Source organism: Pongo abelii, chromosome 19, assembly GCF_028885655.2.
Source record: "Pongo abelii isolate AG06213 chromosome 19, NHGRI_mPonAbe1-v2.0_pri, whole genome shotgun sequence".
Lineage (NCBI taxonomy): Eukaryota > Metazoa > Chordata > Mammalia > Primates > Hominidae > Pongo > Pongo abelii.
This window is the reverse complement of record NC_072004.2, coordinates 50,768,023-50,793,474: the sequence shown is the minus strand read 5'-3', so window position 1 is coordinate 50,793,474 and position 25,452 is coordinate 50,768,023. Positions and strand designations below refer to the sequence as shown.

The 25,452-nt window shown below is 35.1% G+C and overlaps 1 protein-coding gene across 1 annotated transcript in view; it reads left to right on the top strand.

Annotated features, from left to right (window-relative positions):
• The window catches only part of LOC100456550 (neurofibromin-like), a 165,441-nt gene that overhangs the window by 99,056 nt on the left and 40,933 nt on the right, over positions 1–25,452 (top strand). The window contains 6 exon segments of the mRNA XM_063718650.1: positions 12,812–12,991; positions 13,427–13,489; positions 13,491–13,550; positions 13,803–13,877; positions 18,673–18,804; positions 19,585–19,629. Coding sequence (XP_063574720.1) covers positions 12,812–12,991; positions 13,427–13,489; positions 13,491–13,550; positions 13,803–13,877; positions 18,673–18,804; positions 19,585–19,629 — 555 coding nt within the window.

Genomic DNA, 25,452 nt, shown 5'->3' with positions numbered 1-25,452 from the left:
TTTTCCAGAAAGCTGTGTATGCTCTGAATCAGCGTCCAATATATGGTACTGTCTCCCATAGCCAGGATTCCCGGGTCCAGGAATCACTCACCATCACCCCTAGTGATCCACTAGAAAATTTTTCTTCCCTTTCTTGAGACATTATGTTCTGCTGGCCTAGAGGTCTTAGTTCCAGAGGGAGGAACGCTGCCACCAGGAGACACAACAACGATTCCATTAAACTGGAAGTTAAGATTGCCACCTGGACACACTTTGGGCTCCTCCTGTCTTTAAGTCAACAGGCTAAGAAGGGAGTTACAGTGTTGGCTGGGGTGATTGACCCTATCAAGATGAAATCAGTCTACTACTCCACAGCGGAGGTAAAGAAGAGTATGCATGGAGATCCATTAGGGCATCTTTTAGTATTACCATGTATTGCCATGCCCTGTGATTAAGGTAAACTGGAAACTACAACAGCCCCATCCAGGCAGGACTACAAATGACCCAGACCCTTCAGGAATGAAGGTTTGGGTCACTCTACCAGGAAAAAAACCACCACCTGCTGAGGTGCTTGCTGAAGGCAAAGGGAATACAGAATGGCTAGTAGAAGAAGATAGTCATCAATACCAGCTACGACTGCACGACCAGCCGCAGAAACAAGGACTGTAATTGTCATGAGTATTTCCTCCTCCTTTTGTTAAAAACATGTTTGTGTATGTATACACCTGTACTAAGAAAATATCTTCATTTTATTTCCTTTTTCTTTTATCATATGACTTAAGATTTATTGACTTCACATCAGCATTTAAGTATTGTTAACTTTTAGTATTTGGGTTGGGATAGGTGTGTTTCTGGTTGTACGAAGGATAGTTGTATTATGTTAGGCATAATTATGACCTTATTATCTTTATTTGAAGAGTATATATGATCTCAGGAGATATGTATGGGTTCAAGTTGACAAGGGGTGGACTTGTGATGGTTAATACTAAGTGTCAACTTGATTGGATTGAAGGATACAAAGTATTGATCCTGGGTGTGCCTGTGAGGGTGTTGCCAAAGGAGATTGACATTTGAGTCAGTGGGCTGGGAAAGGCAGGCCCACCTTTAATCTGGGTGGCTACCATCTAATCAGCTGCCAGTGTGGCTAGAATATAAGCAGGCAGAAAAATGTGAAAAGAGAGACGGGCCTAGCCTCCCAGCCTACATCTTCCTCCTGTGCTGGATGCTTCCTGCCCTCCAGCGTCGGACTCCAAGTTCTTCAGTTTTGGAACTTGGACTGGCTCTCCTTGCTCCTCACCCTGCAGACAGCCTATTGTGGGACCTCGTGATCGTGTGAGTTAACAATAAACTCCCCTTTATATAAGTATATATTCCCTTAATTCTGTCCCTCTGGAGAACCCTGACTAATACAGTAGGGTGTTTTGTTTTGTTTTGTTTTTTTGTTGTTTATTGGAAAAATAGAAATAAATAAGCTATAGATTCAGTAGTACTCAAGTGAATTTACGTTTTAATAATCACAACTGTAGCTTTCTAAGTGTTTACGGGTTATTTGTGTATCTTCAGGGAATTGCTGATTTTTCCATTGAATTGTTTGTCTTTTATTGATTTGTAAGGGTATATGTGTACATTTTTACTTAGTTTCATTTTTAAGCTTTATGAGTTCTTTTTACTATACAGATATTTAAAATTTGCATGTAGTCACCTCAGCCTTGTTCTTTTTTATCTCCTAGCTTTTTTGGTCAGATCTCTCTTCCCAGAAGATATTATTCATTTTATTAAGATATAATTCACATACCATAAAATTTACATTTTTGAAGTGTAAAATTCAGCGATTTTAGTACATTAACAAAGTTGTACAATCATCACCATTGTTTCTGTGCAGAACATTTTCATCTTCCCAAAAAGAAACCCATTAGTAATCACTCCCCGTTCCTCTCGCCTCACTTGGCAGCTCTTGGCAAACAGTAATCTAGTTTTTTGTCTCTATAGATTTACTTATTCTAAACTAGACATTTCATACAAATGGAATCATTCAGCATGTTACCTTTTTGTCTGGCAGGTGCCAAGATTTTTGAAGTATGCTTTTTAATTTTTTTCTGGTATTTTCTAGATTTAAAAGTTTAGATTTTTAAATCTTTCTGGATTAAAAAGAAAAGTTTTTTTTTTTTTTTTTTTTTTTTTTGAGACCAAGTTTCACTCTTGTTGCTCAGGCTGGAGTGCAATGGCACAATCTCTGCTCAGTGCAACCCCCGCCTCTCGGGTTCAAGTGATTCTCCTGCCTCAGCCTCCTGAGTAGCTGGAATTACAGGCATGCGCCACCACGCCCAGCTAATTTTGTATTTTTAGTAGAGATGGGGTTTCTCCATGCTGGTCAGGCCGGTCTCGAACTCCTGACCTCAGGTGATCTGCCTGCCTCAGCCTCCCAAAGTGCTGGGATTACAGGCATGAGCCATTGCACCTGGCTAACAAATGTATTTTTAAAAATGTATTACCAAAAAAAAAAAATAGTTGGCCATGGTGGCAGGCTCCTGTGATCCCAGCTACTTCGGAGGCTGAGCCGGGGAGAATTGCTTGAACCTGGGAAGTGGAGGTTGCCGTGAGCTGAGATCATGCCACTGCACTCCAGCCTGGGCGACAGAGCGAGATTCCATCTCAAAAAACAAACAAAAAAATAAAATAGTATTCTCACCCTTTTCTACTCACATTCCTTCTGAGCTGGTTAGCGTTATTGGCTGGTATGTATCCTTCCACTCACATCTATTCACCCATATATTCAAATGCAAAATACACATACATAGGGTGGTGGTGGTTGTATTTTAAAATGAAATTATTTTATGCACATTACTCTGCATCATTATTTATCTAAGAAAATATTTTAGTTGTTCCTCAAAATAGTTGATAGAGATCTAACGCATTCCTTTCAATATTAGGTAACATTCTGTTACAATAACGAGCCTCATTTACTCAGCCATTTCACTGAATGGGTGGATATTCAGATGTTTTCAGTTTTTTGACACTATAGCTAAGCCTTAAGTAAATATCTTCTTCATATATCCTTGTTAACTGATGCTCTTAATTCTATAGACTACAATCTAAAAACTGGGGGTTCCTGTGTCAAGAACATTTGCATTTAAAATTTGTAGTAGTTATTACTAGATTTACATTCCCCAGTAGTTGCAGCAGGTCAGAGTTTCATCCCCACTGAATTGCCTATTTTCCTGCATTTTTATCAGGATTAGCTGTTGTTCAATCTTTAAAATTTTGCCACACTAATAAGGTAAGATAGTATCTCATCTCAGGTATTACCTTCTCTTTCAGAGGTAAACTGTGTGATGTGATGGATAAGTTATTACCTTGATTGTGGTACTCATTTTAGAATGTATAAGTTTATCAGAACATCATGTTGTATACCTTAAATATATACAATTTTTTCAATCATACCTCAATAAAGCTGAAAAAATGTCATTCAGAAAGGAAGCAAACAGTAGATACTAGCATTAAAAATATGTTATAAATTTTCAAGCATAGAATGATAACATAAGATTAGGAACAAGAATATGTGTATAGACTTAAACATTTATATCTGTGAATATTAATCCATAGATACAAATGTTGAAGGCAAGTTACAGTCTTGAAGAAAATGAAAATTATGTTGTGTACCTATAATATGAAAATAAAAAATCACACAAAGGCATATACCTTCACTCAAGGATGTATACTCGAGTATACATATTATTTATAATAGCGCAAATTTGAAAACAGCCCAAATGTCCATCAACTGGTGAATGAATAAACCAGTGGTGGTGCTTTGAAACTGTGGAATACTATTCAGCAATAAAAAGGAACTAACTACTGACTCGGCAACATGTGTAAATCTCAAAAATATTATGCTAAGTGAAAGAAGCCAGGCTCAAGAGATGACATACTATATGATTTCTTAAAACTTCTAGAGAAGACAAAATTCAGGACAGAAAGCAGATCAGTGGATGCCAGGAGTGGGAGTTAGGGGAGGAAATTTATTGCAAAGGAGCAGTAGGGGATGGATTGTGATGTTTGAAATGTTCTATGTCATGATCATGGTTGTGGTTACATGACTATTCTGAAAGTTCATATTTAATAAGTGATAATAAAAGAAAAAAGTATTAATGACTTAAACATTAATTTTCTAAATGAGAGCGCTAATTAAAATTCTCAAATAAATGTTGAGAACAAAGATAGTATCTCATTGTAATTTTTATTCTTTTTAAGGTTAGTGAGGTTTGAAAACAGTTTGTATGTTTCTTTGCAATTTGCATGTTTTCTTTCGCAGGTGTCTGTTGACTTCCTTTACGTATTATTCTGTTATGTGGCTTCCAGTTCCTTATGAATTTGCAGAACTTTTTGTATATTAAGAATGGTAATCCTACATTTTTAGTCTGTAAATGTTTTTCCAGTCACCTGTTTCTTTTGACTATAGTTATCTTTTTAAAAAAAGAAGTATTTGAAATGTACAAAGAATGTAACAGTTCCCCATATTCCTATTAACATTTTTGTATTTTGCTCATCTTTTAAGATAATTATATATGTGTCCACGAAGAGTCAAACTCTATAAAATATTTTAAGAGATTTATTCTAAACTAAATACGAGTGACCATGGCCCATGACACAGCCCTCAGGAGGTCCTGAGAACATGTGCCCAAAGTGGTTGGGGTACAGCTTGGTTTGATATATTTTAGGAAGGGATGAAACATCAATCAGATACATTTAAGAAATACATTGGTTTGGTTTAGAAAGGCGGGACAACTCAAAGTGGGGGCTTCTAGGCCATAGGTAAATTTAAACGTTTTCTGGTTGACGGTTGAGTTTGTCTGAAGACTTGGGATTAATGGAAAGGAATGTCCAGGTTAAGATAAAGGATTACGGAGACCAGGTTTTGTTGTGCAGAGGAATCTCTCAGCAGACTTCAGAGAGAGAGAAGGTTGTAAAATGTTTCTTATTAGACCTAAAAGGGTGCCTGGCTCTTAGTCGATTATCTCCTGGGTCTGGAAAGGAAGGAAGGAAAACAAAGGGAAAAGGGGATTCTCTATAGAATGTGGATGTTTTTTCCCCACAGGAGACTTTGCACGGCAATTTCAAGGTATGGCAAGGAAATATATTTTGGGGCTAAATATTTTTTCCTTGTCTCATAATGTTATGCCAGAGTCAGATTGAAAAGTAAGTCATGATATATAGGGTCAAATAAAACCCATCTGATGAGAATTTATGGTTTGTAGGGCATGACTCCCTAGACCCCTTAGGTAGGAGTTTGGGCAAGTTAAAAAATCAGAGCTTAGTCCTCATATGGCTTTTATAAATTGTGAATAAGTAATACTTCTATAAATTCTGACTTAATTACAAATCCCACTAATTTCTTTTTTTTCTTTCCCAGGGACAGCCACTGCAAAGGGTTAAATGTGTATTCTTCCAGTCTAGCTTCTACATTTTTATGAGGATGGGGAGATAGACAGATAGGTATATAGTTCAGTGTTTCTCAAAGTGTGGTCTTTAGACCAGCAGCATCAGCGTCACCTGGAAACTTGTGAGAAATGCCAGTTCTTAGTTTCTAACTAAATACTTAGTTTCTCACTAAAAACAGCAGTTTTTATTAAGTCCTTCAGGTGATTGTGATGCACATTGAAGTTTGAGAACCATTGTTCATCTAGGTCATCATCTTTAACTGCTGTATGGTGTCCCCCAAATTGAATATAACCTTTTTTAAAAAAGAGACTAAGTCTTGCTATTATGTTGCCCAGGCTGGTCTCAAACTTCTGGGCTTATGCGATCTTCTTCCACCTCAGCCTTCAGATGGCTGCAGCTGTAAGCATGCACCACTGTACCCAGCCTGAATGTACCATATTTTGAATTCCATATTGTCAAGCATTTAAGTTACTTTTCTTTAAAACATTAACGTTAATGCAAAGGAAACAACTGGCAGAGTGAAAAGACAACCTACAGGATGGGAGAAAATATTTGCAAAGTATGTATCCAGCAGAGGATTAATATCTAGAATATACAAGGAACTCTGACATCTCAACAGCAAAAAAAAAAAAAAAAAAAAAAATTAAAAAATGGGCAAATGATCTGAATAGACATTTCTTAAAAGAAGACAGACACATGACCAACAGATATATTTTTTAAAAAAGCTCAACATCACTAGTCATCAGGGAAATGCATATCAAAACCACAGTGAGATATCATCTCACCCCGGTTAGAATGGCTGCTATCAAAAAGACAAAAAATAGCAAATGCTGGCAAAAGTGTGGAGATAAGTGAACTCTTAAATGTGGCTAGTGGGAATGTAAACTAGTACAGCCACTATGGAGAACAGTGTGAAGGTTCCTCAAAAAAACTGCAAATAGAATTACCATGTGATCCAGCAATTCATTATTGGACATTTATGCAAAGGAAGAGAAATCAGTATATTGAAGGGACATCTGTACCCCCATGTTTATTGCAGCACTATTCACAATAGCCAAGATATGGAATCATCCTAAGTGTCTAACAACAGATGAATGCATAAAGAAAATATGGTATATATACACAATGGAATAGTATTCAGCCATAAAAAAGAATGAAATTCTGTATTTTGAGGCACGTGGATTGAATTGGAAGACATTATATTAAGTGAAATAAGCCAGGGACAGAACATTAAACACTGTGTGTTCTCATTCATACGTGGAAGCTAAAAAAATGTTGATCTCATAGAAGTAAAAAGTAGAACAGAATACTACAGGCTGGGAAGGATAGGGTGCGGGGAGGGTAGGGAGTGATTTCTTAAAGGATTCAAAATTACAACTAGATAGGAAGAGTAAGTTCTAATGTTGTATACCACTGTAAGATGGCTGTAATTAACAATATGTTAATTACAATATGTAACAATATGTTACACAGTTTCAAAGAGCTGGGAGGAGGATGTTGAATGTTCCCAGCACAAAGAAATGGTAAGAGATGATGGATATGCTAATTACCTTGATTTGATCTCTGTATAGCTATGAAAATGTTACTATGTTGTTCATAAATATTAATACATCAAAAAATTTAAAATTAATAATGAACAAAAGATAAAGGGCCCTGAACTCTAGTGTTAGAGTTGAATTGTATCCAGTCAGATAGTTTCTATGTTATTTAAACGTTCACTTTAAATTTGGAGCTGAAATATATTTGGAAATCTTTACTTTTAGTATGTTCATTTGTGTGTGTGTGAGGTAAACTTGGTTGCCTATTGGCAAATGTATTGGATAGCTGCTTAATAAAACATTTCCTTCCAGTGCTTCAGCTTTCTGATGCTTAGAAAATACGTATATTTAACATAATATGCATTATCACTTTTGAAAGTAACTAATTATTCTAACAGTTATTTGTGCCAAATTAGTAATGTGAATTCGGGAACTATCAGTCTTTTCTATGGCCTGGAATAATTTAAATAATATAAATTATCTGATTAGATAGAAATCATTGTAAAATCATCAAGATTAGAAGCTGTTAAGATTTCCTTTGACTTTTGCTTATCATTAGTTTTAAAGAAAAAAATTAATTGACATAATGGAAATTTTCACTGTACATCAGGAAGGGAGTTCAATGGAAAAGTAAGCTTCCTATTCACTCTTGACCTTCAGTTTATACTTTTTTTCCTAAGTCAAGTACTGCTACTGGTTTCTTACGCTATTTCTAGAACTAGCCTGTCTATTGGCTCTTTAAAATAACTAATTAATCACCTTTTATTTGAGCTCCTTTATGGATCTGTGTAGTTTTTCTGTCTCTTTTTAAAATTTTGTATGTGGTAAAATACACATAACATCAAATTTACCATCATAGCCATTTTTAAGCATACAGTTTAGTAGCACTATCTTTCACATCGTTGTGCAGTCAATCTCCAAAACCTTTTCATCTTGCAAAACAAATTCTGTATCTATTAAACAGCTCTCCATTCTTCCCTACCAGCTCCTGGCAACCGTCCTTTTACTTTCTGTCTCTCTGAATTTGACTGCCTCATATAAGTGGACTCATACAGTATTTGTCTTTTTGACATGGGCTTATTTTACATAGCATAATGTCCTCCAGTTCCATTAATGTTGCCTTGAAAGACAGGATTTCATTCTTTTTTTGTGGCTGAAATAGTACTCATCCATGTCGTAGCATGTCAGGATTTCCTTCCTATTTAAGGCTGAGTGATATATTCCATTGTATGTATATACCAACATTTTATTTATCTAAATTTATCTGCCAATGGATTTTTCAGTTGTTTCCACCTTTCGGCTATTATAAATAATGCTGCTGTGAACATGGGTGTACAAATAACTTCAAGACCCTGCTTTTAATTCTTCTAAATATATATCCAGAAGTGTAATTTCTGGATCATATGGTTATTTTATTTTTGATTTTTTGAAGAATTTCTGTTGTTTTTAAAGTCACTTTTGATGGTTTGTTCTTTGCTAGAAAATATATATTTCAATTTTATCAGTGCAGAGTTGTATATAATACTTACATATTTTACTTGTACAAGTATATAAAGGTTATATTTCCATATTCTCATATAATTATCTTTAGTATCCATGTTTGTAACTGTTTACTAATTTCTCTTTCCTCATTCATGTTTACTATTTTATTGGTCTTTAAAACCTAGGCTTTGATTTTGTTTCCTAGCATTTAAATTTTTCTGTTTCATTAATTTTAGCTTTCATTTTATTTATACTGTTATTTCTTGAGGCAATGGCTTGGTTCATCTATTTTCAGTTTTTAAAAAATCTGTAAAGTATTTGTAAGGCTCTAAATTTTATTTTATTTTATTTTTAGTTATAGGAATTTTTAATATATTCTGGTTATTCATCCCTTATGAGATACATTATTTGCAAGTATTTTCTCCCACTCTGTGGATTTTTGTTTCATCTTCTTGATAGTGTCCTTTGATACACAGAAGTTTTTATTTTGATGAAGTCCAGTTTATCTGTTTTTTCTTTTGTTGCCTGTGCTTTTTTGGTATCTTATACAAGAAATCTTTGCCAAATCCAATGTTGAAAATATTTTTTTTCCTATATTTTCTTCTAGGAGTTTTATAGCTTTACTGTTAAGTTTTGGGCTTTGATCTATTTTGAGTTAATTTTTGTATATGATGTAAGAAAAGGGTCCATCTTCATTCTTTTGTATGTGGATAATCAGTTTTCCTAGCATCATTTGTTGAAAAGACCGTCCTTTCTCTATTGAATGGTCTTAGCACCTTTGTCAAAAATTGGTCATATGTGTGAGGGTTTCTTTCTAGGCTCTCTATTCCATTGGTCTGTTTGACTGTGCTTATGCTAGTACCACGTTGTTTTGATTACTGTATCTTTGTAGTAAGTTTTCAAATAAGAAAGTGTGAGTTCTCCAACTTTATTCTTTTTCAAGATAGTTTTGACTATTATGCAGCTCTTTGAGATTCCATATGAATTTTAGGATGAGTTTTTCTTTTTTTTTTTTTTGAGACAGAGTCTCGCTCTGTCACCCAGGCTGGAGTACAGTGGTGCCATCTCGGCTCACTACAAGCTCCACCTCCCGGGGTCACGCCATTCTACTGCCTCAGCCTCCCAAGTAGCTGGGACTACAGGCGCCTGCCACCACACCCGGCTAATTTTTTTTGTATTTTTAGTAGAAACGGGGTTTCACCATGTTAGCCAGAATGGTCTCCATCTCCTGACCTCGTGATCCGCCCGCCTCAGCCTCCCAAAGTGCTGGGATTACAGGCATGAGCCACCACGCCTGGCCTTTCTTTTTTTTGCAAAAAATACCATTGGGATTTTGATAGGGATTGCATTGAATCTGTATATTGCTTTGGGTAATATTGTTACCTTAACAATCTAGGAACGTGGGATATCTTTCCATTTATTTATGTTTAATTTCTTTCAGCAATGTTTTGTAGTTTTTTATTAAGTTTTTCACCTCCTTGATTAATTCCCATATATTTTATTTTGGATGCTATCATAAGTGGAATTGTTTTCTTAATTTCCTTTTTGTATTTTTCATTGCTAATGTTTAGAAATCCAGCTGATTTTTGTGTGCTGATTTTGTATTTTGTGACTTTGAATTTATTAGCTCTAACAGCTTGTTCTTGGTGTGTATGTGTCATCTTTAGGGATTTCTACATATATATCATCTGTGAATAGACATAGTTTTGCTTCTTTCTGTCCAATTTCAATGAGTTTTCCATCTTTTTCTTGCCTACTTGCTCTGTCCAGAATTTCTAGTATTATGCCAAATAGAAGAAGAAAAAGTGGGCAGCCTCATCCTGTTCCTGATCTTAGGGGAAAAACTTTCAATCTTTCACTATTGAGTATGTTGTTAGCTATTGGTTTTTAATATATGGCTTTTATGATGTTGAGGAAATTTCCTTCTATTCCTAGCTTGAGTGTTTTTCTATCATAAAAGGTGTTGAACTTTGTCAAGTGGTTTCTCTGTATTGATTCAGATGATCATGTGGAGTTTCTTCTTCATTCTATTAATGTGGTATATTACATTGATTTTTTCATTGCTGAATCATCTTGTGCTCCTGGAGTAAGTTTCACTTGGTCATGGTGTGTCATCCTTTTAATAAGCTGCTGATTTTGTTGAGTTTTTCATCAATATTCCTAAGGTGTATTTGTCTGTAGTTTTCTTGTAGTATTTTTGTCTGGCTTTGGTATCAGAGTAATGTTGGACCATAGAACTAATGAGTAGTATTCCCTTCTCTTTAATATTTTGGAAGTGTTTGAGAAGCATTCTTTAAATGTTGGGTGGAATCAACCAGTGAAAGCTATCTGGTCCTGGCCTTTTCTTTGGGAGCTTTGTGATTACTGATTTAATCCCTCTTTACTAGTTATAGTTCTATTTAGATTTTCTATTTCCTCATGAGTTAGTTTTGGTAGATTGTGTGTTTGTAGAAATTTGTCCATTTTGTCGGTTATCCAAATTGTTGGCATACAGTTTTATATAGTATTGTCTCACAATTCTTTTTATTTTTGCAAAATCAGTAGTGTCACCACTTTTTTGTGTGTGGGGGGGGTGCAGTGGGGGGGGATAGAGTCTTGCTCTTTTGCACAGGCTGGAGTGCAGTGACAGGATCTTGGCTCACTGCAACCTCCGCCTCCTGGGTTCAAGTGATTCTCCTGCTTCAGCTTCCCTAGTAGCTGGGACTACAGGCATGCACCACCATGCTTGTGTAATTTTTGTCTTCTTTACAGTAGAGATGGGGGTTTTACCATGTTGGTCAGGCTGGTCTTAAACTCCTGACCTCAAGTGATTTCGCCTGCCTTGGCTTCCCAAAGTGCTGGGATTACAGGCATGAGCCACTTCATCTAGCTGTGTCACCACTTTCATATCTGACTTTAGTAATTTGGTGTTCTTTCTCTCTGTCTCTCTTTTATTTATTTATTTTTTTGTTAACCGATCTAGCTAGAGTTTTGTTGACTTTTTCAAAGAATCAGCTTCTGGTTTTGTAATTTTTCTCCATTGTTTTTCTGTTCTCTGTTTTCACTCTGATTTTTATTATTTTCTTTCTTCCGCTAGCTTTGGTGTAGTTTACTCTTTTTCTAGTTCCTTGAGGTATATGGTTAGGTTATTGAATGAGAACTTTCTTATTTTTTGATGTAAGTGTTTACAGCTTTACATTTTTCTTTTAGCCCTGCATTCACTGCATCCTATAAGTTTTAGTATGTTGTGTTTTCGTTTTCATTTGTCTCACGTTGGTTTCTAATTTCCTTTGTGATTTTTTCCTTTGATCTATTAGTTAACATTCACAAATTTTCACATATTTGTGAATTTTCTAGTTTTTTATCTGCTGTTGGGTTTTCATTTCCATTATGATCACAAAACATACTTTATATGATTTCAATTTCTTTAAATGTATTAAGACTTATTTTGTAGCCTAACATATGGTCTGTTTTGTAGAATGTTCCATGTACACTTGAGAAGAATATATTATGCTGGTGTTGGGTGAGTTTAGTTTTTGACATGTTACATTTGAGCATTCATTTAGGAGAAAAGCCAAGGGAAGACATTTGTTAATGAACTGTAAAGAGGGGTTGACATCACAAGAGTAGGTAAATTTTTTTGAGAAACAAATTTAGAGCAACAGAACAGCCTTGAATATATTCTTATTTAGAAGGCTGAAGGTTGAATATAACCTGGAGTGTTAGAAAAGGGTGGAACAGTTTATCATAGACCAGAGCCAAGATAGTATAATATTTAGACTTTAAATATCAAAAAGAAGATATGATCAGCTGAATTCAAAGTTGAAGACTAGGCGTGTTGGCTCATGCCTGTAATCCTAGCACTTTGGGAGCCCAAGGCAAAAGGATCACTTGAGCCCAGGGGTTCAAGACCAGCTTGGCTAACATGGTGAAATCCTGTCTCTACTAAAAATACAAAAATTAGCCAGGCATGGTGGCAGGCACCTGTAAACCCAGCTACTCTGGAGGCTGAGGCAGGAGAATCGCTTGACCCCGGGAGGCAGAGTTTGCAATGAGCCGAGATCGTACCTTTGCACTCCAGCCTGGGCAACAGAGGAAGACACCATCTTGGGGAAAAAAAAAAAAAGTTCAGAAAACAGCTTGTTTGGGAAGGACTGTTTTTTGTATTCCTTTAATAATTCAATAAAGAAAATAGAAAAAGGTTTTTTTTTTTTTTAAATTTGAGAAACATTTAAATGATGACCAGTACTTAAATTATGAAATTGAAAACCACAAATATAAATTAAGCATTCTTTATAGTATGAGTTTTAGAGGCTGTTAATTTGCTATAATATTAGGTACATCTGGAATAGAAGAAACTTCGTATATTATCTTATCGCTATATTTGAATTCTGTAGAAGTTATTTCTGGACAGTCTACGAAAAGCTCTTGCTGGCCATGGAGGAAGTAGGCAGCTGACAGAAAGTGCTGCAATTGCCTGTGTCAAACTGTGTAAAGCAAGTACTTACATCAATTGGGAAGATAACTCTGTCATTTTCCTACTTGTTCAGTCCATGGTGGTTGATCTTAAGTAACATGCTTATTCTTTTCTCTACTACAAACTTTAAGAAAGTTAAATGAATTTTCTAGCATAAGTATTATGTCAAAGATAATTGCTAACATTAAAGTTCTGATTCTTTGTTGATAAGTTCATAGGACTTGCTTTTGTTGTTACTGTGTTCATCAGCCTAAATGGACTGAGAATATGAAGAAAACACCATTTTCTTAAATAAGCATAAATATACAGACTTGGGTTTAAAATAATGTGGCAATTAGGGCCTGAAAGGAACCTATATATGGTATAGGAAGAATTGTATCAGACTGATGAACCACAGTATGGGTGCTTTGTGCTTCTTCTGGCAGCTGAATTTTACTGCCATCTGTGTGGGTAATGTGTTGATGTTATTACATGTTAGTAAAGAAATACTGCATGGGTATTTAAAGGCCTTTGTTTTCTGTTGGGGTTTTTATAGAACCTGCTTTTTAATCCAAGTAAGGCATTCTCAAGAGGCAGTCAGCCTGCTGATGTGGATCTAAATGATTGACTGCCTTGTTTCTTGCTTTCGTATAAGCCCTCACAACAACCAACACTTTAAGGTGAGAGCATTGGTTTTTATCTAACTGTATTTACTGATGCTGTTATCCTTTATAAACAAAAAGACTAGAGAGATTAATAGGTTCACTTTTAACGGTATTGCTCACTATTATGTATTGATGTTCATTTCAAGACCTTAAAAACTTAGTGTTTTTTTAAAAAAAACTTTCTATTTGCTGTTCTTTTTGGCTTCATTTGTATTACTGAGTATTTTTCTCATAGAAATAATCTGCTTTTTTGTAATTTTTCTATAGATCTGCCTGGCTCAGAATTCACCTTCTACATTTCACTATGTGCTGGTAAATTCACTCCATCAAATCATCACCAATGTACGTCCAAAAGGACTAAAAAATTACTAAAAAAATTTTTTTTCTTTCTTTTCTTTGCATGTTTCTTTTTAAGAAATGCACTCTTGGTTTTCAAAAATGTTCTGAATTTAGATGTATGAAATAGGAAAATTTCTCCACAGTGATTCTATTTGATAATTGATAAATATTTGTATTTTTCATATTAAGTCTTGACCGAAGGGACCATATTAAGGAAGATGGAGTTAATAAGATGCTTTGGAAAGATTAAATCTAAAACATTTTATTCAGATCAGAAGCCCTTGAGAAAAATGTCACTGAAAATACAATTTAAAATTTTCATCCCAAAGCTTTTCAAACATATTATTTGAATACTCTTAGCCCTTTTACAGCATTTGATACATTGACTTGCCACCTTACCATTTAAGTTAAAAGTAATAGTATTTATGTTGTAGTCTAGTATAGCACATTGACAAAATGATGGGACTATATTTGATGGTACTTTTAAGTCTTTTGATCCTAAATTCATTCATAGTGTAAAATTTCATTTTTCTTAAAATGAAATATTAACATACTTTAAAGTAGGTATTCACAAGATGCAAAAGCATATCAGACAAAGTAAGTGAAATCATTAAAAGGTACTTGCGAAACCTTCAACTCTGTCTGATGTGAAGACATTAAATAGACAACAAAACTTTATCAGATTTGGACTGTGGATTTTTAAAATTCTGTTCTTGTAATTATGAACAACCCTATTTTGAAAGTTTTCAGGTGTTATTTTCCATTGTTCCACTTTTATCAAATGATACTCACATTTATGGGTAAATTGGTTGACGCTTTCCTTCCTTAAAGGAGGCTGTAATCATTGATAACTTAGTATATTTGACCTGTTTATAATCAAATTCCATTTTAAGACTGTGCCTCTGGTGAGTTGAAAATAAACCTTCACCCTCATTTGCCCTGGATGTTGTATTTATTTAAAATAAATACTGCCCATATTCTATCCATTCCTGCAGTGGAAAATTAACTATTGATAAAGCTATTTGGTGACACATTTAATTTTTCTCAGCAGGTGTTTAGTGAGCATTTTGAGAGGACACTCCTTTGTTGTGCAGGATGCCTTGGGCATTGCAGGACCTTTAACGTCTCTGGCCTCATTTCATTAAATGCCAGTTGTGCTGCATTTCCCCATGCCTAGTCATTATGAACAAATAAACATGCCTGAGGGAATGATACCTCCTCCCTTAGTTAAGTATCACTGAGTTAAATTGTAGGTAAAAGTAACATTGAATATGCTTTGTTCCAAAAGGGAAAGTTTAATGAAGACTGTAAATAAGGTATGTTTGTGTTAAAAACTTAAAAAAAAATCACTGTACTTTTGTCAGCATAATGAACCAGGGCATTGTACCTTCAAGGTTTACTTTCAAGGCCATTAAAAAAAAAAGATGATTTGCCCTCTCAAGTTTATGTGTAACTCAGAAATAAGACATTATTGCTTTTTTCCGCTGTGGCTCAGAACACTAAAAATATTCAAAGAGTGATAGCTTTGCATAAATGCTTAAAATTTGTATATAATAAACCCAATATATACTTTTTTGATACTTTGTGGCTAGTTACTTTAATTGTGAAATATATTTGTCTACAACTGACTATATAGAGCACTTTCAAGCATGGACTTGGCACTGCTGTAAGTGGCTGAGCTGCTCCTTTCTGGGGTCCAAGCATGCCTGGAGTGGTGCTTCATGCATGCCTCAGTGTACTTGGTGAAAGTGGCTGTGCATCCTCTTCTACTCTAATGAGCACTGCATGTGTGGAGTGTGGAGTGTGTCTGTATCAGAGATCAAGTTATATGAAAATCTGTTTTTATTTTTATTTTTATTTTATTATTATTATTATTATACTTTAGGTTTTATGGTACATGTGCGCAATGCTGCTATAAAGACACATGCACACGTATGTTTATTGCGGCATTATTCACAATAGCAAAGACTTGGAACCAACCCAAATGTCCAACAATGATAGACTGGATTAAGAAAATGTGGCACATATACACCATGGAATACTATGCAGCCATAAAAAATGATGAGTTCATGTCCTTTGTAGGGACATGGATGAAATTGGAAATCAGCATTCTCAGTAAACTATCGTAAGAACAAAAAACCAAACACCGCATATTCTCACTCATAGGTGGGAATTGAACAATGAGAACACATGGACACAGGAAGGGGAACATCACACTTCGGGGACTGTTGTGGGGTGGGGGGAGGGGGGAGGAATAGCATTGGGAGATATACCTAATGCTAGATGATGAGTTGGTGGGTGCAGTGCACCAGCATGGCACATGTATACACATGAAAATCTGTTTTTATAAAGAAAAAAACTACATTGACTAATTTTTAAGTATCAAGTATCAATAACTTTTCAATGAAATAGCTTGAAAAGGAACATAAATATTAGTTCAAAGTATCTTTTTAAATTATGCCTTGGGTAGTGATACTTTATTATTATAGATAGCGTGGGAAATTGTTTCTCGTTAGGATATTTTCCCCCTTGGTTTGAGGCTAATCGCTATTGAATCTGAAGTACCCTTTTGGTTGAAAAGGACTATTTGTAAAGTGAATATACAAATTTATGAGATTGCCTGTTTTAGAGTTTCATTGAAGACACTTATTATGGCAATATTTTTGTCTTGAAAAATCACAGGAAATTATTCTTAGATATTTGGACTTCTGATCTTAAATTCATTCATAGTGCCATCACTGGTACATGCTATAGCTGGTATATTACTTATTTCTGTTTTTTCCTTACGACAATTTATCATAATTTACATATGGATAATTCACATACTGAAAATGAGATGATTTCTTTCTACTGAGAGGTTGTAGTTGAAAGGAATTATTTCCAAGGCATTTGAAAATTATTTAAATCTCTTGAGGAATTGCCACATAATTTGTTCATAATATGTAAGTGTTGCCATTTGGCTAGAAACATGGGATTTTCAAGGAAAAGAAGAGTAAGTCTACTTTAATTGACTGGTGTTCAGGAAGGGCACATTTAGTAACTGCTCAAAATACTAAACTTTTTTGCCAACCACATGATGTCTAGTTTTTCATGCTTATTTTATTTGAAAATGTATCTTTTACTTTAAAATGAATATATTATGAAAAATGAAAACTATGAAAATTACTAAATCTTAAGCCTGAAGTTATTTTATATGGTGCACCTGATACCACAATACAGTTTCAAAAGCTATTAAAAAAGACACAGTAATTTGAATAGGATGTTATATGGGATGCCTTTCTCAATTTATCAGTTTCTGACAAGATCTTATGAGATGTGTTGGGTAAGGAAGACCCTTCACTCAATGACTTTGTTATTATTCAGCTTTTTGTTACTTTAGGCTGATTAACACAAGCTGTATAATTTAGTAAGTATAAGAAATGAAGTTGCATTGGTTGCTTTGGGCAAGTCAAAGTTGCTGAGAGTTGGAGGAATCCATTATACTATCAGACTAAAAATTGATCATTTGTAGGAACTAGATTAAATAAAGTAGGAGTTGAGGGAAAAATGTAAACAACCATACTGTCCCAAAAAAGCATTTCTTCCCTCCCAGTTTTGGGATTCCTCTCTGAATGGAATTCAGTATTCAAAATGTGTATCATAAATTGGTTTTATATTTTACTATCCGATGAACAGGATTTGTAATCCACAGTTTGGTTTAAGGTAATATAACTTGATGCTATTCAAAATATTCTGAGAATTCCAAGTAAAGAAATTAAAATGTTGAGACTTCAATTAGCTTAGTTTTGAATAAGAAAAAATCTGGGAATGAGATGTGAGAGATGTGAGGCTATTCAGTCTCTCTTACCTACAATTTGAATGTATTATTCTTCCAGATATTTTTTATAAACATCTGGAGTATTATAAATTAGAAGCCTACATTTTAGGTCATTTAATGCATACTCTACATACATAGTGAAAATTCATCCAGTCAGTTTTGTATTAAATGACAGACTTTAAAGATATAGTGATTTTCACAATTGTCGTTTTTTAATAATATATCAAGTCATTCATTTTAAAGTTAGAGATACGCTTCCAAATAAAATAGGCCCTAAAAAGTAGACATCAAAGCTAAACAGGTTAAATTGAAATAGAAAATACGTAAAATAATTGTTTAAAAAATATTTCACTAGGATCAGTTTGTCTTTGTTTATGGTAATTGTTACTCTCCCATGTATCATGTCATCATTGCATATCAATTTAAGATTATAGGTTTACTTAATAGTTTTATTTCATTTACTAATTTCATGTTGTAATTATCATTGTTGTCCGTAAACATATAAGTAATGGTTTTCACATACACTTAATACTGTGTTGAACCACTAATCACTTTTAAAGCTTTGATAAAGCATTCTTACCTGGGAAAATATATGCCATGTATGCATGTGTTTCAGAAATTGTAAAACATTAAACTTTAAAAAAAAAAAAAAAAAAGAAGATTGGCTACAGATTAGCTCCCTGAAGACTTTATTTTTCAAATTCACTGGCTTATCATTGAGAAAAGATAGTCTCACATGCACATGCTCATGAAGTGGGCAATTTGTCTCATGCTCACTATTATGTTTTATAGTATAATATGTATGAGTTAGTGTTTGAATTAAAGATGTTGTTTGAAGACTTTGGAAATCATGGTGTGTGTTTGCATGGTCTTAGAAAGTTCCCGACAAAAGGATAAAACTTAAAACTACAGTGATAAACAGAGCATACAACTCATGTAATTTTGTACTTTTTCTTCCTTATGGTCTTTGTTTTTTTCTAGTTGGCATTGGATTGGTGGCCTAAGATTGATGCTGTGTATTATCACTCGGTTGAACTTCGAAATATGTTTGGTGAAACACTTCATAAAGCAGTGCAAGGTTGTGGAGCACACCCAGCAATACGAATGGCACCGGTAAGATAAATCACGAATTTTGAATCTCATCCCCTTTCTATTGCATTTTTTTAGTGTCTTTATCCCATTCCTGCTGCTTTGGTTATTTTAGAGAATTGAATGGGTCCTTCATTTCCTCTAAATGTTGTGGTATGTTGTGTATAGAATATTGTTGAACACTAGATTATAATGTTTGTTGTACACTGTTTCCATGAGTTGAACTTAACTTTTCTTAGATAAATTTTCTCACAAAACACTGAAAGTCTTAATGAATGTCACCTTTTTTTTCTGTTTTTAAAGTTTTTTTTCTCTTTAAAACTTTTGAACGAAAATATTTTGATTAGCTTCTCACGTTTTCGGGATGAGTAAGGGAAGCTGACTCCTGGGTTAGAGTGAATGTTGCTGCTAATGCACATTTTAGCTCATTGAATGGTGACTATTACACATAGGAAATGAATAAAATTTAGAGTTTTTGTATTTAAAATAAAAATATTTTATATTTCAACAAATATGCCTTGAGGTTTTACAAATGATAGGAACTTTGATACTGACATTTGACTCTAAACTTAATAAAAAGCAGACTTAAAATTGGGTATTCTTACAGATTATTACTCTTAATATGGAATTTAAAAACTCCTATGGAATCAATTTGAAAAGATAATTATAAGATTGTGGAAGTCATTTTTTGGTGTTTATGTATAGCAAGAGTATTATAAAAGAGCAACTCTTGACATTGATTGGTGGTGCTTTGTCTTCTGCTTCATATTTTCTGTTATTGGCTGCTGTCGCTCACATGATCAGATGCCAACCAGTCACTGTTTTGCATGGCAGTGGGCTTCTGTGGCTGTAAGTATGACCCATTGTAACTACATCAGAAAAGTCCTTGGTTTCTTTGACTTTTCTGCGTATAGTTACCATTATAGTCACATCTTGTCATTTCAACTGAAAATATAGCATGTCTTCACCTGTTGGTTTTATCTAGTAAGTTAGTCATTTCACAGTTAGGAGATAATTTAAACAGGTTCCTTGCTGGCATGCTTCTCTTTTTCCAAGTCCCCTTAGTCAGTGAAATATTTTGGTTTTATACAGTTGTGGTTCACTCTTATCCAGTTGTCAGTAATTATTTCTGAGGATTGTTTATCTTAGATGTTCAAATAGAGAAGTTTTTTATGTCATATATTTTGGGATTATTGAGCCTAAAAAATATAACCAAAAGATCATGGCAATGATGTTTCCTTAAGTAAACTTTAAAATGCAAGGTTACCTTTTAGTTGACTTTTTGTAATGCCAAGTACTTCATTTTTTTTTTAAGTTGAAAAAATTTTCAATACAGGTATAGTTAATTGGAGGTAAGCTTAAATAATAGCTGTTTAAATCTTATTTACAAGACATTTTAAAAAAATCTTTAAAAACTACTTGAAATAAGTTGTTTAAAAGTTATTTATTGACCTGTTTATTCCAGAGATCTTCTGGGAAATTAGAAGTTTGTTTGACTTTTTTGTTTTAAGTTTACTACCTTTTCTGGTAGAAAATTAATGGCCTCCAATAATAGGGCTTGGTGGGAGGTTAATATTCACTTCCTATTTAACTTCAATATCCACTTTACCAGCTGCCCATAATTTTCTGTGAATAAGGACTAAAAATGAAAGTAAATGATTATTTTGAACAGAGGTAAAATTTGATTGGTAGTCTGAATATGTTCTCTACACTTGGAAGTTATTTTACTTCTTAGCACTAGTTATAAGCTGATTCTCAGAGCTACATATTATTTTACCGAAAAGCCATAACTAGAGAGGATTCCTCTTTTGGCCCAAAGACACCTGTAATAAGAATTTAGTTTTTATTTCTAATTATTTTCTGAAAATATCAATATACATTTAATGTTCAAAATCATTCCTAAGCTGTTTATGTTTTTGAAATGTTATATGTATGTATATTTCTACATAATGACTAAAGGACAGCTTTTGGGCTGATATTTCCAGGAGAGAAAATAAATAGCAAATTTAATATGAAACAATTTTTAGAATAAGAAAATTTTAGGTTTTGAATGGCTCTCAGGGTAAAATCTCACCCCTCATAAACTTGGTGAGTTAACAGTCAGATAACCAGTATGGAAGTATTGACCTTCTACTCTTTGCCAGGCAAAGGTGCTAATGCCAGGGAAGCATGGTGAACTAAACATACACAGCACTTCCCCTCACCGAGATTCCAAGCAAAAGGCTTATAGCTTTTGCTTGAAAATGCCTAATGAAGAACTCAACACCGGGCACGGTGGCTAACGTCTGTAATCCCAGCACTTTGGGAGGCCAAGGTGGTTGGATCACCTGAGATCAGGAGGTCGAGACCAGCCTGGCCAACATGGCGATACCCTATATCTACTAAAAATACAAAAATTAGCCAGGCGTGGTGGTGCATGCCTGTAATTCCAGCTACTCAGGAGGCTGAGGCAGAAGAATCGCTTGAACCTGGGAGGCGGAGGTTGCAGTGAGCTGAGATGGCGCCATTGCACCCCAGCGTAGGCAACAAGAGCGAGAATCTGTCTCAAAAGAAAAAACAAAAAAACTCACTACAGGTGGCATGGAGTCTGGCAACACAGGCAAATATATATAATAAATGGTTAACAGATAATACCTAACGTCAGAGTTTCCTACTGTTGGCACTATTAACATTTTGGACTGGATAACTCTGGTATAGGGGGCTGTACTGCGCATTGTGGGATATTCAGCAGCATCTCTGGCCTCTACCCACTAGATGCCAATATTTCCTTTACCCTCCAGCCCTCCCAGTCATGAAAACCACACATGTCTCCAAACATTTCCAGATGCCCCCTGGGGGACAAAATCACCCCCACTTGAGAACCACTGTATTACAGAGTATGTTCAGTGGGTTGTCCCTCATTTGTATTGCCTCAAATGATTTGGGACTGATAAACCTGAGCCATTAGCTTGCTTCAGAAGTAGCAATCAAGGAGTTCTGTTGCAAAACAGTAAAAGTAAAATAATATCTGCTTCAAGGCTTTACTAACACTTTGTATTTTGGAGAGACAAGTTACTTGTTGGAAGGAGCTAATTATTTGAAAATTTTCTCTTCGACCAAGATAGAATCATGTCTCTGTCACTTACAGCCATCATTGATCCTCTTTCTTTTGGAGCTCTATAGAATACTTCTGATTCTTCCACAAGGTGGCCCTGCAGATGTTTGAATAAGATTATTCTGTACTCCTAGAATTCATTTTATTTTTATATCGTTTTGGCATTGGGAGGGATTTTATTCTTTTAGCTCTCTCTTTTTTTTTTCTTCTTGAGACAGAGTCCCACTCCGAGTCCCACTCTGTTACCCAGGCTGGAGTGAGTACAGTGATGCAATCTTGGCTCACTCCAACCTCTACCTCCCAGGTTCAAGTGATCTCCTGCTTTAGCCTCCCGACTAGCTGGGGTTACAGGTGCCCACCATCACGCCAGCTAATTTTGTATTTTTAGTAGACCATTTAGCACCATTTTGGGCAGGCTACTCTTGAACTGTGACCTCAAGTGATCCACCTGCCTCGGTCTCCCAAAGTGCAGGGATTATAGGCATGAGCCACGGCGCCTGGCCTCTTTTAGCTCTCTTTAAAAGTGTATGTGTGTTTGTTGGGTCTGTTTTTGTAGCTAAAGAAACTGAAGCTTAAATAAAGTTATATTAATAACAAATGCATGGTTAATGAACAGTCCACCAGAGTTAGTTCTGAGGTTTCTTGACATTCAATTCAGTGTCTTTATCAGGTTCTTTAGTTGTCGTTCTTCACTAGCAAGTTAGCTTGATGAAAGCAGTAGCTTTGTCTGGCTTATTCAACACTGAATCCCTAACTTTTGAACAACATCTGATACATATTGGGCATTTAGTACATGTTTGCAGAATGAATGAAGGAATGAATTTCTTACTTGATCTGGTTTCAAAATCCTCGTCCAGGCCGGGCGCAGTGGCTCATGCCTATAATACCAGCACTTAGGGAGGCCAGGGCAGTCAGGTCACTTGAGACCAGGAGTTTGAGACCAGCTGGGCCAACATGGTGAAACCTTGTCTCTACTAAAAATGCAAAAAAATTAGCCAGGCTTGGTGGCAGGCACCTGTAGTTATAGCTACTCAGGAGGCTGAGGCAGGAGAATCACTTGAACCCGGGAGGCGGAGGTTGCAGTGAGCCAAGATTGTGTCACTGCACTCCAGCCTGGGCAACAGAGCGAGACTCTGTCTCAAACAAAAACAAAAAACCAAAAACCCTCCTGTTTCTGATTTGCTTCTCTTCTGGAAAGACCAACCTGACAAAAATTTTTAAAATTAAAATGCCATATTAAGATCTGATGTTAGTGATACAGATGTAATACTATGATGTAATAATTGATAAAAGCTATTAAACTGTTGTGTTTGTATGCCCTGTTTCTATTAATACAATCTAAGATAGTATTATTATTTTATATTGACTTTTTAGTTATTTAAACTCTTTGGCCATTTTTATGTGAATGTTGAGCCATAACTTCTCCTTTGTACTTTTGTAATATTTTTTTAATATTTGAAATGTTTGTCTTAGCACTAATTTTACTATTTGCAAACTAACATCTTCTGCTTTCATAAAATTCAAAACTGCCAATAACAGATGTATGAATTTTCACAAATATTTGTTATTTCTTAACATTTTTTATCTTAAACGGCATGCTAGCTCACCAGATCTTTCTTACATGCCTGTTATTTAGTCACATGGTCTAAATTAACAAGTGGTTTGGGCCTTTAATAGATATCTGAAGACTCTGGTTCATGAATTTCTTCCCAGACATGATTGCCTCTCATCTTTGGCCAGATCACATGTACCAGCTTGTATTCCTACTAATACCTGCAATATAGAAGATCAGCTAATGAATGAATGAATTTTTTTCTTACATTTCTAATTAAGAAACACATTGCTTCTTTAGCATGTTGTTCCTGACTTTCTGTAACCCACTAAAATTAAAAGGTATTTGAGATGAATTAAATTTATTGGAATTTCTGAAGTCATACTTTTCATATTAGACAGGCATGTTGGAACAGAATTTACATGTTAATACTTGGAATTAAGAGGTGACATAATTAAACTAATATAGTCAGTCATACATCACTTAATGACAGGGACATGTCTTGAGAAATGAGTGCATCCTTAGTGATTCCTTAGTGTTGCACTCTATTGTGCAAACATCATAGAGTCTACTTACATGAACCTAGATGGTTATATAGCCTGCTACATACCTAGGATATATGGTCTAGCCTACTGCTCCTAGGCTGCAAACCTAGGCTAAACAGCATGTTACTATACTGAATACCGTAGGCAGTTGTAGCACAATGATAAGTATTTGTTTATTCAAACAGAAAAGGTGCAGTAACAATACAGCATAAAAGAAAAAAATGTATAGGACACTTAACACAAATGGAGTTTGCAGGACTGGAAGTTGCTGTGGGTGAGTCATTGAGTGAGTGTTGAGTGAATGTGAAGCCTAGGACATTACACTACTGTAGACTTAAAATTTTTTTTAATTTATTTTACTTTTAATACTTTTGCATTTTTCTCATACTCAGGATCTATACTGTAGACTTTATAAACACTGTACACTTAAGCTATGTCAAATTTATAAAAAATATTTTTATATGATAATCAACTTTACGGTAGCTTTTAAAATATAAACTTCTAAATTTTTTAATTTTTTGACTCCTGTAATAACACTTAGCTTAAAACACATTGTACAACTAGCTGTATAAAATATTTTTCTTTATATCCTGTAAGTTTTTTCTATTTGAAAATGTTCTATTTTAATTTTTATTTTGAAAACTGTTTTAAGATCTGGGACACAAACATACGCATTAGCCTAGGCCTACATGGGGTCAAGATCATCAATCAGTGTTACTGTCTTCCACCTCCACATCTGCTCCCACTGGAAGGTTTTTAGGGGAAATAACGTGTGGAGCTGTCATCTCTTGTGGTAACAATGCCTTCTTCTGGAATACCTCCTGAAGGACCCTCTGAGGCTGTGTTTCATAGTTAACTTTTTATCTTTAAGTAGGAGTATAACAATACAAAGTATACTATAGTAGGCTGGGCCTGGTGGCTCATGCCTGTAGTCCCAGCACTTTGGGAGGCCAAGGCAAGTGGATCACCTGAGGTCAGGAGTTGAGACCAGCCTGGCCAACATGGCAAAACACCTTCTCTACTAAAAATACAAAAAAATTAGCTGGGCGTGGTGGTGCACGCCTGTAGTCCCAGCTACTCAGGAGGCTTGAGGCAGGAGAATTGCCTGAACCCGGGAGGCAGAGGTTGCAGTGAGCCAAGATTGTGCCACTGCACTCCAGCCTGGGCAACAGCAAAAACTCCATCTCAAAAAATCAACAAATAAAATTATCAAGCCTGCGTTCAAATCCCGGCATTCTTCCATCCAACAAATATTTATTGAAGCTTCCTGTGTTCCAGGCACAATTCTAGAACTAGAGATATAGCAGGGAAGAAAATAGAAAAAAAAAAAATATATATATATATATATACATATAGCCCTCATGGAGTTTAACCTGATAGTGTTGAAGGCAGAAAATGAATAATTACATTACATAGTATGTTAGAAGGTGATTAAAAAAAAAAAAAAACTATGGAGAAAAATGAAGCAAACAAGGGAGGGA